Source organism: Erpetoichthys calabaricus, chromosome 1, assembly GCF_900747795.2.
Source record: "Erpetoichthys calabaricus chromosome 1, fErpCal1.3, whole genome shotgun sequence".
In the NCBI taxonomy this organism is placed as follows: domain Eukaryota; kingdom Metazoa; phylum Chordata; class Cladistia; order Polypteriformes; family Polypteridae; genus Erpetoichthys; species Erpetoichthys calabaricus.
In genome coordinates, this window is record NC_041394.2 from 79357061 (window position 1) to 79384142 (window position 27082).

The following is a 27082-nucleotide window of genomic DNA, read 5'->3' on the forward strand; positions in this document are numbered from 1 at the left end:
AAGGCCCAATATACCAGGAGTGTATTGTCATCCAGCATACTGGGGTAGCGTACAGTATGATTCCCTATTTCAACAACACCTTGGCTTATAGTTAATTGTACTTGGCAGCAGTCTGCTGACGCTGGTCCCATCAAGAAATGTGCCAGTATGTGTGCCCAATCTGCACACTCCCAGTAATGATAGCTAGTGCTGTGTTCAAATACTATGAAAAAAGTCTCAATATCGTCATCGGGGTGTAACAAAAGTAATAGCTGCGAAGGTCCCAATAGTCGTTCCCTTTGGAGTGTAGCACTGGTCTGGTTACGTACCTCTGCCTCAGTGAGCCAAGTCCATTGCTCCCCTACTTGGACTTTCAATGCCCAGATTTCTACCATCAAGGTGTGTATGCTGGCCATGATGTCCTGTTGCTCCATCATTTAGTCATGTCCAAAAAGTCCTGCCGACTACATCACTGTAAGAAAGAACACAGACAACTGTGAAGAGTTAGGGCGCCCATAGGCAAACCTCATATAATATAAACAAAACACAGATTCTAAACGTGTTGAAAGGAAACAAAACGTCATTGTAGACACAAGTCTTCAAAACAGACTACCCAGGATGGCGGGCCTCTTGTTGATAAGGATTTCTGGCAGGAAGCGGTGGGTCCAGGCAGCTGACATCAAAGCTATTAAAGCCATCAATCTTCCAGTCTGCAGAGGGAGGAAGAGATAAGGTGTTAGTCAACAGCGCCCTCTTGTGTTTGGGAAGGAAATTACCATTTGCCTTTAAGCTGTCCCTTTTGAAAGTTTCACTTTTTATTGTTATACAATACTGAGTCACAGTGGATTTAATGTGGATTTTTTGACACTAAGCAACAGAAAAAAGTCTCCTTAATGTCAAAGTTAAAACAGATGTGACACTTCTAAGCCATCACTGGTGCAGACAGTTGGTGTCAGAGGTCACAGGATTAGTTCACCGGAGATCATCTGGCTAGAGGTTCAACTGCTTATAGTAGAAATGCACCTTACCTGGAAGGTCCAACTTGTGGTGAGGCAGTATGAAAGAACACTCCGAGCAACTCTGTGAAAAAGTGTCTGAAAAGCTAAAGTCAGGATTAGTACAAGAAAATATCCAAGTCACCGAATATCCCTTGGAGTCCAGTTAAATCAGTCATTAAGAAATGGAAAAAATATGGCATAGTTGTAGGCTGTCTGTAAAAACTGAGTGACTGTGCAAGAAAACTGTGGAGGGAGGCCACCAAAAGACCTATGAGAGCTCTGAAGGAGTTACTCGCTACAGTGTCTCAGATTGGAGACACTAACCAGACAACATCTGTTGCTCAAGTGCTTCACCAGTTACAGCTTTATAGAGAGTGGGAGGCCCTGAAGAGTTGCCAGAAGGTACACGGGAGACTCGGAAGTCACCTGGAAGAAGGTTCTATGGTCCAATTGAGCTTTTTGGCCATCAGACTAAACAGCGTGTTTGGAGTAAGCAAAACCCTGCATGCTATTAAAAAAAAAAAAGCATTCTCATTGTGAAGCATGGTGGTGGCAGCATCATGTTGTGCAGATGCTTCTCTGCAGCAGGCTGGTTGGGGAAAATGAATGCAGCAAAATACAGCGACATCCTGGAGGAAAACCTGATGCCGTTTGAAGAAATCTGTGTCATGGGGAACAATCTCCTGGTGTGGCCAAGTAAGAGTCTCAGTCTGATCGAGAATTAGTGGCTGGACTTGACAAAGGCTGTTCGCTTACTATCTCCATGCAGCCTGACAGAACTTGAATGGTTTTGCACAGGAGAATCTACTCTCGCCAATCTGGACAGTTTTTCCTTGAGAATTGATGGTTTCCTTAGTCTTTCCTTCCCCTGAGTTTAAGAGCTTGGGTGTCATCCTCGACAGCACTCTATCTTCAAAAGCTCGCATTAACAATATTGCCTGGTCCGCATATTTTCAACTTCACAATATAAATGGTCCCCGTCCACTCCTCACACCTCCTAGTATTGCTGTTCTTGCTCATGCTCTGGTCACATCACATATTGATTACTGTAATTCTATATTGGCTGGCCTCGCTCACAAGCATCTGCATAGGCTTGAGCAGGTGTAGAATTCTGCTGCTCGTGTTATTACCGGAAACACCTCCATAGAACACATTACCCCTGTTCTTTGTGGACTTCACTGGCTCCCTGTTAAATACCGCATTCATTTTGAGATCCTCATAGCCTGGTACCTTCATATCTTTCGGATCTGCTACATATTTATACACCTGCTCTGACTCTTCGAACTTCTTATTTAAATCTCTTGGCTGCACCCTCTGCTTGTTTATCTACCATGGGGTCCAGATCCTTCAGCTTTGTTGTTCCTCGTTTTTGAAAGAAATCTGCCGCATTGATTCCCATCCCACCTTCAAACCCAGACTTAAAATTATCTTTTTAAACTTGCCAGCTCCCCTTGATGTTGTCCCTTGATTGTACAATTTAGTACTTTTACGATCATATACATGTTATTTTAATTGTATAGTTATTTTTCATTGAATTGTTTTCTTTTAGTGTTTGTTAATTTAATTAGCTCTTTGTTTTGGTATATTTCTTTGACTTTTTTGTAAGGTGCCCTTGAGTGCCATTAAATAAAATGAATTATTATTAAGAATGGGAAAGGACTGCAGTGTGCAGATAGGCAAAGGTGACAGAGCCCACCTGTAAACACGGATTCAAGGCTATCATGGCTGCCAAGGGTGCAGTAAGGAGGTTGTGGGTTCATGTCCTGGGTCCTCCCTGTGTGAGAAATGCGCTATATAAATGTAAAGAATTATTATTTACTATCTACTAAATACTGACTTGAAGGGGCTGAGGTACTTATCAGATTATTTTGTGTTTTATGTTTGTCATTAATTTCGACCACTTTACAGAGATCTGTTTTCACTTTGACATGATCAATGTCAAAAAAGGTAAGTTAAATCCACTGGGATTCAATGTTGTATCGCAATAAAATATGAAAACTTTCAAGGGGGTAAACACTTTATCTAGGCAGTGCAGGTCATTTAGGCGTACGGTGTCAAGACAGGTTTTGACCACACATCTACCCCGAAGACACACACACTTCGGAGAGGCTGTGCTGATGGATGTCAGGTGCCTGTGAGGATTTCCACTTACCCTGAGCTGTCACGGTGAACTTCAGCAGGAGACTCGACGAGTGCCAGGCTGTCTGCGCGACTCCTACAAGCTGCGTCTCTTTTTTAGCACATGGGCTCACCAAGGGAAGGTGGCTGTAGATGTGTCCCAAAACTTACAACAGTTTGTCACCGCACACTGCGTATGTTAGTAAATGGCGCCCGGTGTAAGAGGTTCATGCAAGAGGTAATACTTACAGGAACTTGATCATCTTCATATCTTCTGCCATTACTGCTTCACAGCTCCAGGAGACTGGGTTTAAGTCCCAGCCAGCTCTCTGTGTGTACAGCTTGCATGTTTTCATGCTGTCTTTTTGCTATTCCAGCTTCCTTTCCCATTCCAAAAGCATGCAGGCTAGGTTGACTGGTGAGTCTGACTTTTCCCCATGCAAGAAAAGTTATTCCAAGTTGTTTTGTGGATAGGCACTTTCTCCCTGCAACACTAACTTTGATTAGCAGTCTTCAGGAAATGGCTGGATGGATTTGGCAGGTGTTCTGTCTTCTGCATAGCACAAGGGGGCTTCGCCCCCAGCTCGCTTCGCTCGCCTACCCCCGGCGTTTTGAACCCATGCCCGCTGGGCAGCCGTAGTTTCAGACGCGCGTTGTAGGAGCTTGCATTGTTTTGAATCCGTGCTTGCCCTGCTTCTGCGGTTTGAGACGCGCGTTGTAGGCGTATATCCGTCAGTCGAGCTCGCTCAGTTTGAACCCGTGTCTGCTTTGGCTCTGCAGTTTCAGACGGTGGGTCGCGTTCGGTGTTTTGTACGATCCCAAGCAGCACATTATTCCTAACTTCACTCCGCAGTAGTGCCACGCACAATATGGCGGTGACGCCTGCGCCTTCACTACGCAGTAGTGCCACTCATAATATGGCGGCGACGCCAGCGCCTTCCGTATTATGTCGGGTTTTACCATGCTGTGTAGGCGCCTTTGCCTTTCGTACTTTCCCGCGCCTTCTGACGCGCGATGTAGGCGCCTGCACCTTCTGGGTCTGCCTCCGCTGTGTGGTGTGGATGTTTAACAGTCGTTGTTTCTGCCTTTATATTGTGTATCTCGCTGTGCATGTGTTTCGTGCCTAGGTGTTTTTGAAGCTGTTGCATTCCAGTTTTCATCATCTGTAACCCGCTCTCCATGTGTTTGGCCCCGTTCTTTAATCCCTTTATGACGTTTTACTTTGTTTCCTACTCTGTCTTTTATTTCTGACCTCGCTGTATCCTGCTTGCGGCATGTCAGACGGTTCGTAGTTTCTGTCGTTTCACTCTGGGGAGGGGGGCTTTGTGTGGCGCCTGCACACTATGTCTCCTGCGTCCACGGGCAGGTCCCTGCGTCCATATCCGGTTTACCATTCTCGGATAGTAATATCTTGTATTAGAATTTGTCATTTTTCAAATACCCCAACTTACTCTCCAGGGACACATTTTTTTGGAATTGGGGGTGTGTCAAGAGTGCAGGGTCAGCTATTTGTACAGCACCCCTGGTTTTAATCAATCACAGGTTAAAGGCCCTGCTGAAGGGCCCAATGAAGTGGCATTCCTTCTGTCACCTGCAACCTTCGGGTTATCAGCCCAGATCCTTAAGCCAGAGATCCACCACTCCACCCTAAAATGTCAGGCCAGTACAGGGTGTCCACTCTACATGCCCCACAACTCACTTCTTGCATTCATAAAATTATACAACCCACATATACACAAACAGCCTGACAGGACACTTCCTATTGCCAGCTAATAAACATGCAATCTGAAGCACTTTTTCATAACCTTACTAGAAGACACTTGGACCTTGAGGTTTGAGCCCCAGTAGTGGGTGAGTACCTTCAGGTTTCCATGCCACATGTGCTTGACGGGCAGCTGATGCCAGAGCTGTCACTCTTCTTCCTATCACATAATTGAATTCTGCAATTTGCTTCACACTCGGCAGATGCCGTTGCTCCTCTTTTTCTTTCTGTCATGGCACCTTTTTGATTAGCTTGCCCTAAGAATGATGCCAACCCTGTTAACTTTGTGGAGGTTGCTGCTAGCCACACATTTAGCTTCTCCAGTGTGTATCACATTGTTAACTTTCAATTAAGACCAAGGTCAACTTCTTCCTATAAATTAAGTGGCTTCTGTAATTTCCCTTACACTCAACAGATGCCATCGTTCTTCTTTTTCTTTATGTCATGACATTTTCTCCATTTATTTGCCTGTGCAGTTTGCCATATGAAAAACGTGAACCCCGATAACTTTGGGGCAGTTGTGCTTGTCACGTCATAAGCTTTCGGTGACCAAGATCAAAGCTGTAGCCCCAGTGGTTCCTTTGCATTTTATATATACGATCTGGGGTCCTGAGTTGGTTTGTCATGTGGTGGGTGCAGCAATGTGCCGTATCAGCGCATGCTCCTAACCTCCTCCTCCTCCTCCTCCTCAGTTCACTACAGTCATGTGCAGAGAGATGCTGGTACTCAATGTGCTTTTCCAAAAGAAGTCCATTTCAATTTAGTTCAGGTCATTTTTGTATAGCGTTCTTCACCGAGTAAGTTACCAGAGCTAAGGCCATGAACCACACATCATTTACACACAACAAGACCTCAGTAAATACACAGAAGCAATAAATAGAAAAAAATATTTTTTAATAAATTATTCTGATGATGTTGAATTTCAGACAAATAAAGATCATTTCTTTTTTCTTTTAAATTAGCGTAATATTAAAATTGTGTATTTTTCACTAGTACACAGCAAAGTTCTCACCGCCACACACACACACACACGTACATACCAGCCTCTGTAGACGTAGAGCATTTTACTTTTACATAATGAAAAAGCCAAAAAAAAAAAAGGATAAAAAATAAATAACAAGCAAATTTATTTCAAATGATCATCAACCCAAGGTAAAATTCTACACAATTCTACTAGGACCAAAACTCCTGCAGTAGGCCTAACTGGTAAAAGGCCCAGGTCAAGTCCAAATTAGAGCAGTGCAAAATGTCTAGCCATGACACAAAGCATACTGGTTTAACTGACTCGGACAGGGAACTGTGTAGCAGATGTAGCCATCCAGCAGTTGCTACTGACCAATGGTGGAAACTAAACTAGTCGCTAGGGTACAGTGATCAGATTTGTATCGTACGTTGACCCCTTCCTGGGCACAAACCTTCAACCTTGTGTTGATCAGCGGGCTGGAAAAGCAAGCAGCTCACCCTGCTAAGCGAAAGGAATGGCAAAGTGACAGTCACTGTGGTTTAGTGCGAGGTGGTGACGTCATTGCTCCACTCAGTGCATGGGTTCACTCTTCAACTCGTACGATAACATCAAAAGCTACCAAAGGTTACAGTTATGCTGTAATGAATGTTACGCAAGGCTTTAGAAGACAATAAACAGCAGCAGCACAATATGCAACAATACTGCGTGATTACTGAGATGCCACACCGCCTTACACATGGTTACAGTTATCAAGGTGCTAGAAAGGCTTGCATACTGGCACACCAAGGACATCTTATGCGTGACTTTTGTGCTATTATAGGTGAAGAACTAATTAAAATGAACATGTCAAATGGGGCCTTCACCCAAAACTGAAGATGTGCTGTGGGGTCAAATCAAACGCGAGCACCGCTAAGATTCTCATTCAATGCATAGATAAAACTACCTGGACATGACAGGATTTCGGGAGTTGCAATAGCCAAACATAAACATACAGAACAAGATCAAAAAAGGCCCCCTTCTTTTAAATGTGCAGATTTGGGTTTTAAATTATGCATCATTTACCCCTTGCATATTACACAACAAATGCTTACAGTTGTCTCTTAAAGTAAGTCAATTCTGCCAACACCCAAGTGGCATCTCCAAATGGTCAATTATGTAAATGACGAGTGACTTTCCGGCCCGACTCTACTTAGGCCATCACAATCCCTTCATTCTGATTTATGACCACCAGTTTCTAATGCTAAGGAGATGAGCCCCCTAATGAAATGAGCAGGCTGGTCTGTAAACTGAAACAATGTGTCCATGGCATTCGGGAGCTTTGAGTGGAAATGCAGACAAAGCCAGTCTGACAGTCGTGGAGCTGGACATCTCCAAGGTGACAGTGAAAAGGAACCTCATCTCCCTGAATTGGATGTGCTCATTCAACATGGCTCATCAAGACTGTTAGGCGGCCAAGGGGCTTCGATTTTATTTTGATAAAGCACCTTCCTGCAGTGGACGTCACTGTCACCGACATACCATTTACTTTTGCATATTGCGCACAGGGCTAACTGACTTTCCGACACACTGTGAGTTGGATTGAACGGACCTTGATCTACTAGGCCACTGTGCCTGCTCAGTATCTCATGGTTGTAAGACTCAATGTATGGCCTCTCTACCAAATCCTGAGATCAGAAATAGCACAGACATTTCTCATTTCTCAGGTACACAGTGTGCTGTGAAAGAGTTCATTTGGTTGTAGGTAAAGACACAACCACTGGTACCCCGGGGTTTCTTGTCGTTACTGGAAGCACAATCGCCTTGTGACATCGGTTAATGCTGCCGCCGCACAGTCCCAGGTTCAAATTCCAGCGTGGTCACCCTCTAGGTGGAGTATGCATGTTCTGACAGTTTTGTTACGGGTGCTCCAGCTTTTCTATCGCATCCCAAATATGCACAGGTTACTTTAACTGGCCGGTATGTGGGCCCTGTCATGGCTGGGACACTGACCAGGGCTTTTACAGCCGCCATGATCCAAAGAGAGCATACACTGGGCAGATGGTTGGATATTCCATATACATATCATCACCTCTATGACGAAACACTAAACAGATGCCAGTTGGGAGGCAAGTTTTAAGAGCACTGTGTCACATTTTTTAGTCATTTATTTTTGAAACAATTAGAATTTGGAAGACAGTGATTATTAAAAGTAGTTTTGTGAGGTAATTTCCAATAAGGACTTCAAAAACAATGAACTTTAGTGGAGCGCTGCATTGTTCCAAGGTGTGCAGGAAAGGGCTGCGCTGCACTGATGTTCCTCAAACTAATTTGGCCTTTTTGCTTGCTGCACAACTAGTTTGGATTCATATTACAATTTTAAAGGAAGTATCCCATGCCCAGCTCAACACTGAACTGGGACACCAGAATACTGGTATGCCAGAGGAAGAAAGGGACAGCAGCACAACCTGCTTCTAACTTTATAAAGCACCTTTCTATAGCAAATACCAGCCAAGGCACTTTACAAGTCCAGGCACATTGTACAGCTGTTCATTCACACAGTATGCTTTAGGCAGGTTACGGGATTTCCTTAGGGTCACACAAGCGAGTCTGAGGAGGACACTGAGACGCCAGTTCCTCACCCATGAAGCCACACTGCCCGCCATCCCACTGCCTTTGAGTCACTGAATGATTTATGAGTGCCGGGGGAACCACCCCCTTTGGTTTAGAGAAGAAGAAGCAGAGTGGGTGTATTGTTTGTAGTTCCTCCCCCACTTGTATGTTGAGACCAGCAGCCTGATCCGTCGTGAAGACAATACAGAGACAAGAAAACAGGTAAACAAAAGACACCACATTAAAACACAACACTCCAGCAGATCTCTGGAAGCCTTACATTTTGTTTTTGTTTTTTTTAACAGAAGTATCCACAGTGTAGTCCAGTATCATATCACAATTGACTTCCACATGAAGTATCACACAGTACTCGGTCCCAGTGCTTTATCCTTAATCTGAGCAGCAGCTGAAAGAAAGAAAGAAAGAAAGAAAGAAAGAAAGAAAGAAAGAAGTCCCTTGTAAAATATGGGTAGCTCTAATGAAGTGGCCACCCTTTACTTTATTTTATATCTTTAGGTTGTTCTACGCATTACTAATCTGTAGTAGGTGGTCTTTTCATTTTGTTCCTAATAATCTAAACCAAAATCCTGAGTATAAACACAAGCTACACAAGGCAGTCACAAACAAAGTTCTGGAAGTATCATTTCGATTTGCATCACAAGCTCCTGTTACCGTATCTGCATTTCAAGATTTGTGTACGGGACCACGAAATCTAAAACGCCGCCGCAGGACTACAATAGCACATGCAAAATGACAAATTTGCATTTCCCGCCCTGTTCATCATTCATCTCTGATTAACTGCCACCCAACCCCAGCATGGCTCCAAATGACATGTACTATTCTGAGTCCTGCAAAGAGCCATTTAAATCACAATTCATGCTTTCACAACTGATTGTGGGCAATTTTCGTAGCTACAACAACTCAAACAGACACACGAGACACCGTACCAAGTGCAATGCAAACCATTGGCAGAGGTGATCATGGAAAAGCCTGGCTGCATTTGTTTTTGTATTTTTTGTCTTTTTTTAATGGCCAGTGTTGCTCCGATATTCCACATGCATTAGTACGGACAAATTTTGGCAAAATCCACACCTTCAAAGGTGTCTGGAAAAAGCGGCTCAACACAGACTAATATACTGTATTAAGGCCTGAGCATATTAAGATTAAAGCAACAATAAAATAAAAAAAGAAGAAACTGAATAAATATGTTGATAAATAAATTAAATTAATTACGAACCAAGAAATGGCAAACAAATTCAATGATCTTCCTTGCCGTTCTCATTCGGGGTGATTGGACTTTTAATAATGTACAGAGTTTGCTTCCCATACCCTGATGAAAAAAAATCACCTCCTGGAATTGTCCTCCTCTCTGATGCAGGGTGGGCCAGGAAGTCTCTACAAATGTCACTTCCAGGGTTCTTGATTTTGTAGTTTAGATGAAAAAAGGACTGACAAAGGAAAATTCTGTCAAGTAACCCTGATTGTCTCCAAGTGATTTATTGCACATGGCCCAGCTGGGATCTGTCTTTACTCCTTGCCCAGGCCCTCGAGTGACATTTTCTATTGTTTCATAGTTGAGTGCCCTGAGATTAATCCTTCAATCATCCTTCAAAGCTGTATTTTGCTCTCTAGGACCAAGAGCTAACAATTCAGGGCTTTGGTTTCTCTCAAATGTGACAGCATAAATTTGAAGTAATTAATTTCCCCTTTTGTATGCATCCCGTTGGTCTTTTGGGGAGATTTGATGGTGGCAGCTGCAATTTAGCATTTCAGCTGTCCCTAATCTAACAAGGCAGACACTGGTCACCTCACTCACTGCTGGCCACCTCAATGACTTCAAGCACATTAGGTTTTGACAACAGAGGTCACGTATCTTCATTTCCGAGATTGCCTGTGTGTGTTATTTTTTTTAATCCTCTTGGATGCTTCTTAGAGGTGAGATCTACTGCTTTGTGACAATAACCCAATATCCTGAAGGTATGAGGTTCAAGCTGAGGTTGTCCTGCATCTTATTTGGGAGGATTCATCACGTTGGATGTAAAATGAACCTGGTTTGCCTTTCGTGAACTTAAAACTGGACCCATGTAGAGGTAAAGCCCTGGATTGTTAGGCACTAGGTCCTCGGCATGTCAATGTAGAGCAGGCTGTTTGCTGGCTTATTTCTTTCCTCCACAGCTACACACACTTGCCTGCTAAGAAACATTTAATTTTTTCAACCTTCCTTTTCTTAACAATTTAATGCTTCACACTTGGGTTTCCACTCCAGTCAGTTTGGGAGTAAGAATGCGGGGTGTGACGCCAGAATTGAGGTCATTTTCAAACTCGAGCAACTGGCCCATGAAGTTCAGGTTGGGAGAGATGACAGGGCGTTTCCCCTTCACAAACTTGTAAGCATCAGTCATGGTCATCAGTGTATGCTTCATCAAGTAGGCGATGACGATTGTGGCAGAACGCGAGACCCCGGCTTGGCAGTGGATGAGCACTCCTTTTCCGCATTGATGAGCTTCCTCTGTAAGAAAAAAAAAACAGTAAACAGACACAATGAGTGAGAGAACCCAGTCAAACAGAGCAATCAGCGTCTTTCAAATTGAGTCGAAAGTTTAAACACACCCAGAAATCTTCATGGTTTTCATAGAAATGGATACCTTTTTTTATCAAAATACCATTAAACTGATTTAAAGTTGAAATCCAAGGCACTACATGTGCTTCTAATGATGTGACATGACTGATTTGTCATTTTATTATTCAAATAAGACTGCAAAGCCCCATTTTCAACAGCCATTTCTTCTGTGTCCTAATGGTGGCTGCTAAAAATAGGGCTTTGCAGTCATTTTACATAAAGGAGCCCCAGTTACGTTTCTTGACACACTTCTGCTGAATAATTTGTTGGCTGAAAGTCCTCAGTGTTATTGTGTCAGAGAGAGGATGTGCAGCATTGTTCATAAAGGCACTCAGTTTTGTTTTAATTCTCTCCTTTGCTACGACCTGCATAGTGTGTCCTATAACTGAGCTTGGCCTTTTAATTAGCTTGTTGATCCATGGCCTCTCTTGAAGTGATGTTGCAGCCTAGAAAATTGCACTGGCCATCACAGTGTTACAGAAGATGTGAACAATGTCACTTTCCACATTAAAGGAACACATTCTCCTGTGGAGCTGCCTTAGGAGTTGCCCTCAGCAATTGCCCTTTCTTATATAGCTCCTCTGTGTTCAGAGACCTGTCATTAATGTGGACCCCCAAGTAATTAACAGTGAATGTGACGGGTGATGACTGGTGCCAAGGCAACATTGTAAGGCACCAGTGAAACCTCTCCTCCTCTTGATACCCTGACTTTTAAAGCACTGGACACAAATTCTGTCTCTCTTACGTCATTTTATTGACTGCAGAGGCAAAGCTAAAAGTCAAAACATAAAAACTCATCAGCAAATATGGGAAGCCTTTAACAGAAAAGCAATGTGAGCAGGCCACTTCATTGTTGTCATTTTCTGAGGCTGAAGCATAGGAGGCTCATTTTAGTTTTTGCATTGACACCTAAAGGCAGCATCACACATACAAAGCGGCTTCATTTAATTTCTTATCCAGAACAATTTCCTTTCAACCATCTTTGTATTTCTTCAACTCTACTTCACATTTTGATCGACAAACATAAATATTACAAAACACTCCAAAGCCTGAACACCCGGCTCCTGATTTACACAACAGTGAGATTCCAACAATTTGTTATGTAGTTCAGTAGTGCAGAAATTATAATTAATTTTCTCCATAAAAAAATGCAGAGGATGAGTATCAGTGAGCCAAAAAGTGCAATTTGTGTCCGTTATTGATTGTTGTCTCGATTTCAGAGGAACAGCTCACTACAGAACGTGCCAATCTCCCATCTCCTTTTTTTCTTTTTCATGGAGTGTGGAGTCTTGTTGGGATACAGGCCTCCCATCCTTTTTTCAGCTACAGTAACTGACTAGGCCATTGCTGTGGATTTTTACCCTGGCCTACAACTGTTGCTTTCTCAGAGGGGTGTCCCGTCCACCTTTTTTATACCCCATGGCAGTATCCCACCTCGTAACAAGTGGTGTCGCAAATTATTGGTTGGTCAGGTGCTCAGCATGGCTGCTCATCCATGCTGCCACTCCACAAATGTGTGGCTTTAATAGTGTTATTCTAAAACAAATTCTGTGTACAAAAAAGTAGTTATTAATCTCACCATGAAGCTCTTCCGTATCAGGAGGAGGACAGAATTGTGGTGCCGTAGTAAACCCCTCGCCCACCCCCCCTTACAGATACAGCATAATGGATTTGAATCGCACACCTACTTATTGTTGGTGTGGACTTCCAAAGTTCACCCCATGTGCCGTTATTTCAGTTTTCCTTCCACATCCCAAAAAGTGCAGTTTAAGTTGACGACACCAAGCTGGCCAGTGGGAGTGTAGGTATGCATATGCATTTGAATGGCCATTAAAGCTGTGAATTGATGGCGACTTGTCAATTCAATGCAATTTTCAATTTGTACCTGACAATGTGCGATTCAATTTGATTCAAAATAATATCACTGCCGCCATTCCCAAAAAATGTATTTTCCAAATAAGTTAATAAGTTTGCTTCCACAAACTCATCCTAAATAAACTGCTGTAAATCAGGGGTTTTCAAACTGGGGGCCACATTAGCCCTCCCAAGGTTGAAATTCTTAAAAAATGATGGCAGATTTTTAAGATTTGCTTGAAATTATTTCATGCAGTTTTTAAATAAGTATAACTAAAACATATGACTAAATAATATCTAAGTTAAACTTTTGAGACTAAGAAAATAAAGTACCTATAAATTCCTCGTTCTAATTACACTCAGTTTACAGTGTAACATTTTGATATAAATATAATTTGTCTAAATGTAAATGTATTTTTTTAAGTTGAGACCACCCAAAACTTTATACCATCTGGTCAGTGCTCCCCACTAATATAAACCAAATGCTGTGCTGTATGCTCTTAATGGTTCTAAAATGGTACTGTACTGGGTGGTGTGCTTCTTTTTCGACCCATTGCTTGACAAAGAACCATTTAATTCTGGGAAAGGTTCTTTGCATATGAAATTGATTCTTTGGGCCTTGAAAAGGTTCCTAATATGTGTAGTAAACAGAAACTTTAATGTATAGTAGGCTACCTAGCAGGATACGACAGATCAAGAAAACCTGAACATACACTGTCTTATTACTGTATATGCAGCAAGAGTCCTTGTAACTGCTACAAATTATAATCTATCCATGGTTATTTATGGAGCATGCTGCAGATCTAAATAAATGAAGGTTCTTCCTGGAACCTTCATGTCTATGGGTCTTTTGGGAATCAAACATAGTTTGTGTTTTGTAAGGGACACTTTTCCCCATTTGTGTGTGTGTGTGTGTGTGTGTGTGTGTGTGTGTGTGTGTGTGTGTGTGTGTGTGTGTGTGTGTGTGTGCATGTTTCCTTTGTGTATCACCTGAGAGCTGCACACATTAACCCAAAGCGCTAGTCAATAATTACATTGATATCAGGACTAGTTTAAAGCAACAACTGTAGATTCTTTTCAGTTATGCTTATATAAAATATAACTAAGTGAGTACAGGCACAGCTGATCCCCAATTAGGGAATTATCACTAAAACATTCAGCATACAATACTCCACCCAACAGAACAGAACTGCTTGTCACAGCTCAGTTCATCGTGCTCACCACGAGATGGTAGCCTGTAGTAAATGTGATTCTGCTATCCTGTAAAGAACTGTGTGTCTTCTCTCCGATCTCTATTTGTGTAAAGTACAGTAGATTAAAAATGATCATGAATCAAACTGCATTTTATCATCAAGCCGCTTGCTGAAAGGGCGTCTAAATAAATTGTTAGTCTTTAACACATCACTTTTCTTCTGGTGAGAAAGTCATACGACATACTTCATGAACTACGAGATTTCTCAACTGCTTAATATTCCTGAAGATCAATTTTCATCACGCTGATTCAAAAGCTGAATTCATGTGAAAGTATTGATAAAAATCACTATAATAATTCAATCATGGCCATGCAATGGACTGGCACCCTGTTCAGAGGTGCTCCTTGCCTTGTGCCTAATTATGCTTGGCTAAACTCTGGTCCTCCATAACCTTGTATGGGATTAAGAGAGCTTGAGATAGTATGCCCAGGAGGTGGCTCTTTATAAACATCTTTAGTTTTATTGGGGTATGGATCCAAGAAAGTACAACTGTCTCTCCCAACACTGCTGCCCCAATCCAAAATACAAGTAAAATGAATTTCGATTATTATTATTCTTTAGGTTAAGGGGATTTTTAACCAACACAGACAAGCACTTTTAGCTCATCTCATGGTGGATCTTCTGACTTTCAGCAGGTACGTGTCCACACATGCAAACTAGCTGACCTACCATGGGAAGATACAGACAGCTGGCAATGTTAAGAATGAATTTGTTGATGCAGGAAAGGCAACTGAAAAATGCAAAGATAAGGCCAGTAGCTAAAATAAGGGTGCAATAAAGTACTAATAAAAGGATGTAGTCAAAAAACAAGAAAAAGGAATGAAGCAAAAAGACAAGGGATTAGTCAATAAATGTTGGAAAAACAAAAGTGACTGGGCAAAAGCAGAAGACTAAGAAAGACCAGAGAAACACAAAAGAACTGGACTTGAAAGACTTCCTCGTTGTCAAAAGAAACACGATTAGAGTTGAGAAAGCCTCAGGTCACTAGGCAATGTCATGTGAGAAGTGTTGCCAAGGGTCAAGCACATCAATAACACATTTCTTGTGTTGTGCTGTGAACAATACTGAAGTTCATGCCTAGATGGCTGCCATCTCAGCACAAAAGTTCTTTGCTCCATGTTGTGCTTTGCTTTTTCACATTTTTCTCATACTTGCACCAGAATGGCTGACAAGTTACTACAACTGTAAATCAGATAAGGAGTTGAGCAAAAATAACCAAATGTCAGCTAGCTAGAGGTTGTGAGGCTAACTGGTGTTACTTTCTTAACTATTTAAAGTCTGAATGTATTGAATTGAAGGCAATATTCAAATTAACATTTCATAAGGTAATTAACACTTTCAATGAATTATATTTTGCATTTAAAGAACTATTTTATACTGAGATGGCAATAGTAAGCTGACTATTACTTTCGGTACTGAAAATACTGGTACCGTATTATTTTCATAATTGTATTTTTTGGTATTTTTCCAGTACTGGTATACTGTGCAATCCTAGGTGGTTTCGCCTGTCATGTCCGGTTGTGGACTTGCTGAGATTGTGTATTCTCACTGTATCTGTGTGTGTTTTTCACAAAGTTCTCTGGTTTTCCTCCAACATGACCAGCAACTCTTAAGCTGAGGGTGTGTGAGTAAGTGGGCCTTGTGATGGACCTTTGATGCTTTGTGGCCAATTTTGCCAGGATAGCCTCAAGACCTTAAATTACTTAAGTAGCTTTCAGAATGTTACGTTATACTGTAAGTATGCGTTGGGCTCTGAATGTTTTACTGGGCAGTGTGCTACCTAAAAATGAACTCAACTGAACTTTGCTGATATGGTAGGAAAGCAAAAACAACATGTGTACCTTATTTAATCTTTGACAGTTTTTAAGCTTTATCTACTTATTAATTTATTTGCTCTGGATAAAATACAGGCTGATGTGAAGGCACCATGTTTAGGGTTCCTGCTTCACATGTCCAGAAAACAGGGACTGACTCAGCGCCCAGGCACTACCTGTGTGAGGTTTATACATTCTCCCGGTGTTCATGTGGAGTCTTTTCAGAGTACACCAAGGTCATTCACATGCCAGTGACAAGTGCGGATTAATTGTGGAGTCCAGTGTGCACAAACATGGGTGTCTGCTTGACTGTGCCCTGTGACTGACTTGTAGTTTTACCGTATTCATGTGCTATGGTGTTTCACAGTTCCTGCTTGTGATCTTTCACTTTCACACTTCGTTGCATTTGCATGGATTTCCAGTTAGATTTTTTGAAGGGATGTGAGGTCATTTACTAGTTGGATTTCACTAAAAGCAATTAAAGGATGAGTTCTGTTGTTTTTATGAAAATAAAGAGCAAATTAAAAGCATTAAAATTTAACAACAGAAATGCCATCTGGCTGACCAGATTTGTTTTCCATTTCATATTATTAACCGAGGTGAAAGGTAATCATTACTTCACAACTTGTAGAAATGTAGGTAGTATTGTTTGTCTAAACGGGAGGTACCACACTGAAGAACGTTCACATGACATTTCCAACTAGAAAATTAGTTTTTCTCCTCTGCGTGAATGTAGCATTTGTTCACAGTTGGTTCCTCCCTTCTGTCCAGTGCTAGTCCAATACACCATCTCTCTGCAGCCTCACACTGGATTAAACAGGTTTGAAAGTCAAGGGGTGAATGCACAAAATGTGCCATAATAACAAGAAAGTATCCGAAAATTAATTTGTTATATTCAAAAATAGAATATGTTTCACAAAACAGCAATCAGCAGTGAATTCAAAGCAGACAAACACAGGAAGAAAGCTACAACAATGCAATATGGGGCAGTTGCACATAAATGGCAAGTTGCGTCTGTATGTTTGCTTTCATTTAATAGAAACTGCTGACTGGGTTGGTTTTGTTGTGCAACAAGCCATTCCTGTTCAAGTCATTTGTGTGTTCTGCCAGTCAAAAATGCTTAAGGTACGGCTGAAGCTTTGCATTTTTGGAGCAGTAATATTTAGGCCGAAGGGCTCCAATGTGAGATGGCAATATTATTTCATGTCTAGAGGTCTGACTTTGACAACACAGCAACACACTGACTTAAAAGAATACCACACCCAAAAATGGTATTTTTCTTATCTGTTACCTATCTCATATTGTTTGTAGTGATCGTTGGGAATACTTTTATTCTCATGTTTTTATGGACAATGGAAAAAGAAAAGTCTCTGGTACAACAGTCTTCAGTGGGGACCAACTCTGAACATGGCAGGCATGTTGCCGAGATGGAATACAGGAGGGTAGTGGACAGTTTTGTTGACTACTATGAGCTGAATCAGCTGCTGGTAAACACTAGTAAAACTAAAGAACTAGTAGTGGAGTCTCTGTCTGTAAGGGGTGTGGATATGGAGATTGTTCAGGGCTACAAGTACCTGAGGGTGTACAGTACATGAACAACAAGTTAAACTGGTCTAAGAACTCACTGGCCATATATACAGTAAGAAAGGTCAATGTAGGCTGGATTTCCTACACAGACGTAGATGCTTTAGGGTCTGCAATACTATGCTGCAGATGTTCTACGCGTGCTTGATGGCCAGTTCCATTACTTTCACTGTGGCGTGCAGGGGGGGCGGGGTGGGGGTATGCAGAATGAAGGTAGCAGACATTAAGAGGCTTAACAAACTGATTCAGAAGGCTGGATCTGTGGTAGGAGAGAAAATGGACAGCTTGGAATCTGTGTCAGACTGGAGAATGTTGTCTATTACTGAAAATGCTAATCACCCACTTCATGGTGTTGTGCTTAGGCAGAGGAGCGTTTTTAGCATTAGACTGACTAGCATAAAACTGTCCACTGAAAGTCACAGGAAATCCTTCCTTCTCACAGCCATCACAGCCTATAATTCCTCTTCTGGTCACTCATCCACACAATAAGCTGCTCCCTCTATCCTTAATGGATCTCCCGGAGCATTTTTTCAACTACTTAGATTTGCAATAACTCATCTGTTGTTTCACATCTGAATAACTTTAAACTTTTTTTTCCTCTCAAAATGGGCAATAATTCACCTATACCGAATGTGCAATATTATTAATGAAATACTTCCTGCTCAGTGTGCTATTCTGTTTAGTAAACTAGGGATTTAGCAAAAGACTCAGATGTATAGTATCTATTATATTTAATTCACCGTATACCTATGCAGCATAGTAAATGAGGATTTATTATAGTTTATTTTGGTATTTATATTCTACTTTACTTTATATGCTTATTTTTTATAATTGTCTCTTCATGTTACTTGTGCCTTTGCTATCCGTACAGTTGTAACAAAAGTCATTTCCTTTGGGATAAATAAAGTATTCTGATTCTGAACAACACAAACATTATCAAAACGTTTATGAAAAAATGGTTAATTTACTTATGTTTCACAATCCGTATGTTAGAGACCCAGTCTTATGCTCACAACCTCCCAAACAACACATATTTTGGCTACGATATTGTTCAGAAAATCCTCTCATGAATAGCAGTGGAATATGCTCAAACAGAATAGAGACCTGCCTCTCCCCTCAGTCACTCTTCAGCAGTCCTGCCCAGTAATTGCTTATTCATTATCTACACTGGTACTTCATGTTATATTAACACTGCAGATCATGGAATGACAGAAAAGTATAATAAGAGATTAAAAGCGAAAACGTTTTCGGGTGAAAAGTATGCTTTGTATTTGTGCATATCTGAGGTGATTCAACAGCAGAAGGTTAATTCAACTGCAGTTTGGAACACTGCCATTGAAAACCCATAAATATGGTATTGTGGCTTATAAGGGGAAAGGTAGGTCTTCAATTCTAAAGCTCAGTCCCATTTGAACCCAGACTCTGTCATTATTTTCAGGGCACTTTTCTCTCTCCTGTCCGGTTTTATATTTTCCATCTTTGAAGGCGACTCTCTCAGCCTGTGCCTTTACTCCTCTTTATGTGTCTTACACTTTTATTTCCTCCATCACGTCACCTAAGCCAATCTTACCAATCACATCAAAGCAAAACTGGCCAATCAGATTGATCTTAGACACACAGACCTTAGTATTTCATTATGTAGTAGATATGTTAGCAAAGATACATGTGTCTTGGACATTGTGAGCATACAACTGCATGCCTGACAAGTGGCTTATTCGATTTGAGATGTTTTTCATGAAAGTTTTGTTTGCGCTTTGTTCAGCATTGGTTCCCATTCATGTCTATTCTGCTACAAACTTTGTTATCTCCATTCTCCAGTAACAGATAAAAAAAATCTTTTTTGGAGTCAAGTTAAGCTTGAGGCCTGGCTTTAGCTCTGAGGTAAAATGACCCACCAGGTAATCACAAAAATACTTAATCTCTAGGTCTAAAATCCATTAAGGGGTTTACAGTTAATGTTTTGTATGTACAACTGTATGGTAGTCCAGCATAAAATTGCAAGAATAGCTATTAAAAGTTTTTAAAGTTTGAAGTTAAAAGGTTCAGTTAACTTTTTTATTGACTGTATGTGGCTAATAATAGTCTCCTTGGATTTGAATTTTTTTCTTACAAGTAATAACATTTAAATGAGTTTTATGACGGATATTTCACTATTAAAACAATACACAGTAAATATTAAAATGAACTCTTTTTTGGCAAGCAGTTTAATGATGACGGGGTCATATAACAAAATTTAATTTCAAAGTAATCTCAAACACACAATGTTTATTTATGTGGAATGACTAAAAGAGACACTACTAAGACAACCACATTTTACAGAATATTGACTGTAAAAAGATTTTTTTAGTGGAATCAAGTACAGGTCAGCCAGACAACAAACTATCTGGTCCACTAAGTGAGCGTTTTTGGCACATGGATGAAGCTCACAAAAGCAAAAGACCAGGCGATATATCACTTCAGAATGAGAACATTGACAAAAACAATCTATGAAGTGTACAGATAATGTGCTACATGGCTAAATAATGGTGGGTGAGGTAATTTTCTGTTAAGTGCATTTATTCACAATAGACAAGATACAACAAGCATAATGAGACACTTTGTACAATTAAGCCAGTATCCTTATTCTAAAAGAAAAATGTTAATCATGGGGGTCATAATTAATGAAAATCCCCCTGAAGGGAGAAAGAAAGAAAGAAAGAAAGAAAGAAAGAAAGAAAGAAAGAAAGAAAGAAAGAAAACAGAGAGGGGATGTATCCCCTTATTGCCCGTCAGTGTACTCTGTGGGCAATGCTACACGGCTAAAGGTTAATTCTTCATACTCAGAACCTGCGGGGTACTGTCTCATCATCTCAATCATACGGACTTGTATGTGGGAAATCAGATTTGATTTAAGCCTTACCTGACAATATAAATGTGTCAGCAAGTTGGGTGTGCACTAAGGCTAAAGGTGCTTTTTGACCTTGGAAGGGCAATCTTTAGACAACTTATGTGCCTTGAATATGGCCAACTAATGGGCATACATAAAGGCCCATAGTCCGACAATAAAGCATAGGAGCAAGCAGCTCAGTGGTAGACAAGGAGAACGCACAGACAAATGCAGGAAAGGGGCAATTGTCATCACAACTTGGCTTTTGATGGGCAAGAGGTAAAGTCCACTCTAATAAGGGAAATACAAAAGAAGAAGGATGACCTAATAGTGTTACAAGGGTTTTGTTTTCTGGTTTCTATTTTACTGTATTATGGAAAAAATAAAATGTGCTCTCAGGCTTATGCATTCTGGAAAGTAAAACTCTGAAGTGCAACAATACCCACCCACAGCTTTTCTGTATCTGCCATCTGGAGTCTCACTGCTCACTTATACATCATACCAATGCACTTTGTTTCGCATTAAAAGCGGTGGTAGTATTAGTGCTCTCTATCACTCTATGAGACAATCACACCCAGCTCAAATGGCAGCTGACTGTAATGAACCACAGTCGGCTTTAGACAATATCAATATTTTTGTTCTGTTAACCTGAACTAGAAATGACATCTGTGTGATTTGGTTTCACTTAGCACCACGGCCATGTTTAATTAAGACACAGATTAATCACAGATGTTACTAGATCTTATGAAGAACCCTTTACTTCCTGTAGGAATCTGTATGCCATGCTTTTAAGGTCATTGTTCTGCTGCCAGAAGCGAGACTCAACCCAAAGGTCATTTGAAGCTTTCTCCTAATTTATAATGTAATGATAATGGTAGCAGGGCTCCAGTTATTAGTGTATGCTTTGGTCTTCCAACTCAATAATAGCCAATTCATTTTATGCACCACCTGTTGCCGGAGCTCTAAAGTAGCATAATGAGAAGAAACAGGTGGCACAGTAGGAGAGGAAAACGAACAGCGTGTACAATAAATGTTGGTGAGTTTATTTACTGAAAAAACAATGGTGCTGACTGCATTTTACAGTATCTGACTTCACTGTCATCCTCCAATCCTTTCCATTGCTCTTTTAGAACAAAAAATAGCACTCTGACTGCAAAAATACCTACCTTTTTACAAACATACAAACTGTGCACATTTTTTCTGTTGATCAAGAGGTTCTGGCTAATGCTGTCAAGTACTATATCTTTCACTAGATGTATGGTCAACCATCGGTTTGAAATTAATCTGGGTGTTTGTGATGCCAGAAAAACACTTTGGTGGAAGACAAGAAAATCAGTGTCCTACAATGGAGACATACTGTAGGTATAGGGCCAATGGCCCCACTAGGGGACTTTACAGTATATATGTACAAGTGGTCGAAAGTAGAATATCATAAGGATGTTTAATGCATTTAAAGTTTCAAGTGACCGTGTATCACTTGTTATACTTTCTATGAAGCCTATTTGACAACTTGAATGACTTTCAGAATTTTCACTTTGAAAAATGCACATGGCAGTGAGACAGCCTTCTATAAATGCTCATACAAGTCCCTGTTGTTCTAGCAGCCCCCCTGTGACAATGTTCCTCGACTGTGAAGAAGTCAGCTAATCTCGGACAAATCCTTTAAAATATCAGCGGCTGGCAAGCCAAATTTATCAGGTCCTTCAAAATTAGAAAATTAATTATCACCAGCATGACCTCTTTTTAAACAAGCCATTAGAAGGAGATGGGCTGAGACTTGAATGCTCTGGTTTGAGGTGGAAAGATTTGTGACCCTCTTCTTTAGATCTGCTCATCTGGCCTTTGTTTTTTAAATGAGCAGATCTACAGAAGAGGGTAGATGCAAATGTTATTGATCTGCAGTGGTACAAAGCACTGCAATTTATTGCGCAATTTCACAACTAAGAATTTCTACACTTGCAATACTTCTACTTGGTTTTCTGCATTTACATTCTACACTTTCTTAACCCTTTTATGCAATCTAAGGAAAGTCTGAATGTAGTGAGACGGGTTTCACTACAGCCTGTCATCATGGATCTGAAGGAATATACACCTACATGCTCATCAGATGAAAATGTAAGCTAACATAGTGCAAGTAAACTTATCCACTGCTGGGCAACAAACTCTTAACTACAGTATTCTGGATCTGAATTTATACTGCATGATTTATCTGGACAACCACTATTCCTCAGTTCATCTGGTGAAAGGCACTTACCTATAAACTCAAAGGCCTCCTCAAAATACTGCCGTAGGTTCTGCTTGCTGTTGTCAGTAGCAGGCAAGCGCTTGTACCGAACCAGACCAGTTTCCAAGTGGTAGAGGGGGAGATGAGTAGTGACATTGACCACATAGCCAATATTTAACCTCAGCATGCGATCCAGGTCCTGGGCATCACTCTCATTTCCCAGAAACAGAAAGGGTAAGATTGGACTCAACTCGGCATTCTCAATATCAGGCGTCAGTGGCACCTGACCACTGTCTGGGTCAAAGCTGGGAAAAACCGAAGAGTCACACTGGGACTGACCATCAGCAGCAAGGCCACCTGCAAGAGAAGTAAATGTTGAGTACAAGTTAAAAAAACAACTTGGATGACCTAATGTAACAATGAAAAAAACTGTAAGTAGTAACACCACTCTGATGGAATAACTCAGTATAAATAATTAATTTAAAACATGAGACACTTAGTTCTGATGTTATTATATGAATTTCTATGTGGAAGGTTTCTGGCCAGACAACTGATATTTATCTTTATTTTAGGCCTAAGGCATACATGGAAGGCATGAAAAAGCACACAGAACAATAATTTGCGACTGTTTTCTCCTATCTTATGTGTCAGCTTTGTGGCACAGGCTCCGTTATCTAGGAGACAATCACATTTGACGCCTCTTAGACTAGCTTCTACTTACTACACCAAACTACAACATCTATATGTCTGTCCATCTGCCCTTGCAACTGAAGCCTGTTAAATATATTATATGAAATAGTTTAGTATTTGAAAACAAAAATAAGAAGTCTTCAAAAGGACTTCAACAGAACTTGTAGTTAGGCTGGGAAACAAGCATATAGAATCCAGAAAGTGCTTTTTCACACCAAGCATAGAGTCTGACACAAGAGTGGGAAGAGGATACATTACCGTCCTTTCATTTAAGAAGTGACTGGACCAGATACTAACCAAATGAGTATGATAGACTAACTAATCTAAACCTACTTTTCTTAAGTTTTCTTATGATCTGCAGGCAGAAGCCACAAGGCATATTAAAGCCCGTTTATACTTTGTGCAAGGGTACACTTATATTTTGTTAGCAGTCACGTCGTGTAGAAATGTGCGTCTGTAATCATGTGCCTCAAGAATTTTTTTGTCCACATGGTCCTGTGCAATGTGCTACACAACTATTACGATTTGTGCATGTGCAGTTGTCTATGTTCATTCTGTTTTTGCATATAGATGTTCCTTTACTTTGTGCAATTTGCTTATTTAAAATTCAGAACAGAACAGGTTAAAACAGGGCCTTTACAAGCTGGTTTGTACACATTGTATATTAAATAATTTTGCTGAAAGCAGGGAATGAGTTTGAAATTATATCCCATACTTTTTGTACAAGAAGAATATTAGGAGCAAAGCAGTGATGTCATTGCTGGTTAAATTGCCCGTGACTGTGAAATGCTTACAAAGTGGTTGATCATATAACACTAGCTAGAGAGCAACATCTCTGAACTTCATGTAAGCACAAAATCATGAATCTCACCTGCTGCTGTTTTACAAATATCATGCTACTTGAACACTATAGGTGAGAAGATCCTACACAAAAATCTCCAACCTAACCAAGCATTACCTATATTCTCTTATTGTGATAGAACCAGGATACCAGCAGGACCCAAACCCCAACACTATGACACAACCACAGTCCTGGGTTCAAATACAGGATGGTTTTAATATCCACAATTCCTCAGTTTAGTAGAATGTGTGCAATATAGGGAAGGCATTAAGCACATGTATGGTCAGGACACCTGTCCATTTGTCTGGGGCTTCGCCCCCGGGTAAGGAACCATCTCCTCTGGCTGGGTCATCCATCCATTCATCCATCAGGGCGGCCTTGTCTGGGTGTAATACGAGGGTTGTCTGGGTTCTGCACGGAATTTTATCGTTTGTCGAGTGTCAGCCTGTCGAAACCTGTTCTGCTGTGTAGAGGGATTATTCAAGTGGTTGCATGTTTTTGTTCAGATGTTTTGCTCCCTCTCATCCTTCAGAATGAACACGAGAAGCAAACGAACTGAGAGTGCGCAGCCGGTGCTAGCGGCGAAGCTCCCGACTCCGTGCATGCGTGACTTTCGAGTGATGATTTTTTATGACTTTTCTGATGGTTTAATCCGCTCGGTGGAATGCACGATGTTTGCCATCTTTTTCAACATCGATGGCATTGTCACGTCAATTCCGCTGATGGAGAGGAAAACTGTGACCTCTGAGTGGTACACCACTCAGTGCCTGCCTGACGTTTTTTCTGCGATGGCTAGAGGCCGGTCCAAGAACTTGCGAAGGCACTTTTTGCATCATGGCAATGCGCCAGCCCACACGGCTAATGCGACGAAGCATTTCATTGAAGACAGTGGTGTCAATGTTTTGAACCCGCCACCCTACTCGCCTGATCTTGCACCATGTGACTTTTGGCTCTTCCCGAAGGTGACAGAACCCCTGCGAGGCCACAACTTCGAAACTCGAGAGGAACTGATTGCAGCTGTCAAAGAACAGCTGGACAACCTCCCAAAGACAGCCTTTCGCGAGTGTTTTGCGGCGTGGGTCAGAACAGCCCAAAAGTGCATTGATGTTGGAAGTGAATACTTGGAAAAAGTTTAAAAAGGATCGAAGTACATGAGAAAAATAGAAAAAAAAATCCTTGGCTACTTATTTCGAGTGATTCCGCGCGGAACCCAGACAACCATTGTGTCCTTCACTCTCTTGGCTTGGATGCCTTTCTGTTCACTCAGGGCCTCCTGTCTTGGTAAGGGATCTTCCCAACTTCTAGCCGGGATGCCTGTCCATCCTGTGTGCCTCCTACACTTTATATAATAAGATAATAAAGAAGATATTGGAACTTCCAAGCAAGTCTGAATGGAGACCATGCTCTTTACAAATATACAAAGCATAAATCGATTTTTTTGTAGCACACATTCTAAAAATCAACAGTAAATTACATAAGCCATTTTCAATGCTCTATTCTTAATACTACTCACTATTATAAAGAGCTACAAAGAGCAACTAAGGAAACATTCCTGTGTTTTTCTCCCACATCTCCAAAGATGTGCATGTTAGGTTAACTGGTGACTCCAAATCCGCAGCAGTGTGGGTGTGTGGTAAGTGTGTCGTTCTGACCAGCGTTGGTGTACACCTTGCTCTTTATGGACAGGACTTGTGCCCTTGAAGTGGATATGCAGTTTAGAAAAATTAATATATACTACAATAAAGTTTTATATATCAAAATTAAAGAGGACATTATTAAATTATAATATTATAGCTTTTTTGCATAATAACTTTTATTGATAACACTCAAAAAGAACAGCACAAATAATAGACTAATCAATCATTCCTTTACACTGTGCTTTTTAAATTCATCACTATCCCAAAATTCTGTACTGGTAATTAAGAAAATATTGCAGTATATAATGCAAAGCCAACTGACTGACTAACTCGCTCATCAACAAAGGTTTAGTTAAAAAGCTGAAATTCGGCAGAATGGTACATCTAGAGCAGTAGGTATCCACTAAGAAATGACTTCTCGATACATCAATATTTAGGGGTAACTGCCCCCAAAAGAAAAATTAAATATCCCAAAATCTCAAAAGTGCTTTGACTGAACTGAAATTTGGTGACATTATAGAAAAAAGAAAATAAGTTGACTTGCACTTATTTTTAGTAAATGTTTTATTTGTTGATATTTACTAATATTATGCTAATATACATGCTCTGCGCTGAGAAGACTTTATGCAAATGAAGGACAGAACAGAAGGGACTGATGGGCAACGTAAACAGCACCACTAACCAATAAGTTTGAAGGATGACTAAAGAAGCGATGGTGTCCTGGATGGGAAGGTTAGTTGTTAAATGGAGCAATGAAAGTTTGGTTGAAGTTCAAGGAAGATGAGAAGCTAAATGTAACAATAACAAGTGTACTACAAAGCCTTGAGTAGCAGTGCCAAGCACTGTGGTTGTTGAGTGCTAGAAGGCACTGTGGTTTGCTAGAAGCAAAAAAGGAAGTGAAAGGGAAGTAGAGATGAAATTGCCATAAGCGATGGTGACATTTTAAAGTTAGTGGGTCCCCAACGAGCTACTCCACTGTAATATACATTTGCATCTACAGCCATTGAAAGGAGACCCACCCCCCCCCCACTCTCCGAAATTCTTTACATATACATTTGCATCTGTGGACTTCAAAGGAGGACCACATACAACCGAACAATCACACAAAAAGAAATACCTCAATGAATTATGTAAACAAATAAAAAATCAAAAACACCTCATAAAGATAGTAATAAATACACAAATTTCACATTATTCCTACTGGTTAGCAATTTACGTAAATTCATAACAACAAACTTTTCTCTAATGTTGTGCTTCAGGATGACCATCAACAAAAGCCAAGTCAACAG

The 27082-nt window shown here is 40.8% G+C and overlaps 1 protein-coding gene across 1 annotated transcript in view; it reads right to left on the reverse strand.

The window, feature by feature from the left end:
- Nucleotides 1–9413: 9413 nt before the first annotated feature.
- si:dkey-175m17.7 (dual specificity protein phosphatase 10) overlaps nt 9414–27082 on the reverse strand; it is an 82179-nt gene continuing 64510 nt past the window's right edge. The window contains exons 3-4 of the mRNA XM_051932346.1: nt 22656–22982; nt 9414–10919 (exon numbers count right to left, since the gene is read on the reverse strand). Of these exons, the coding sequence (XP_051788306.1) occupies nt 10654–10919; nt 22656–22982 (593 nt within the window). The 3' untranslated portion in view covers nt 9414–10653. The remainder of the gene's footprint in view (nt 10920–22655; nt 22983–27082) is intronic.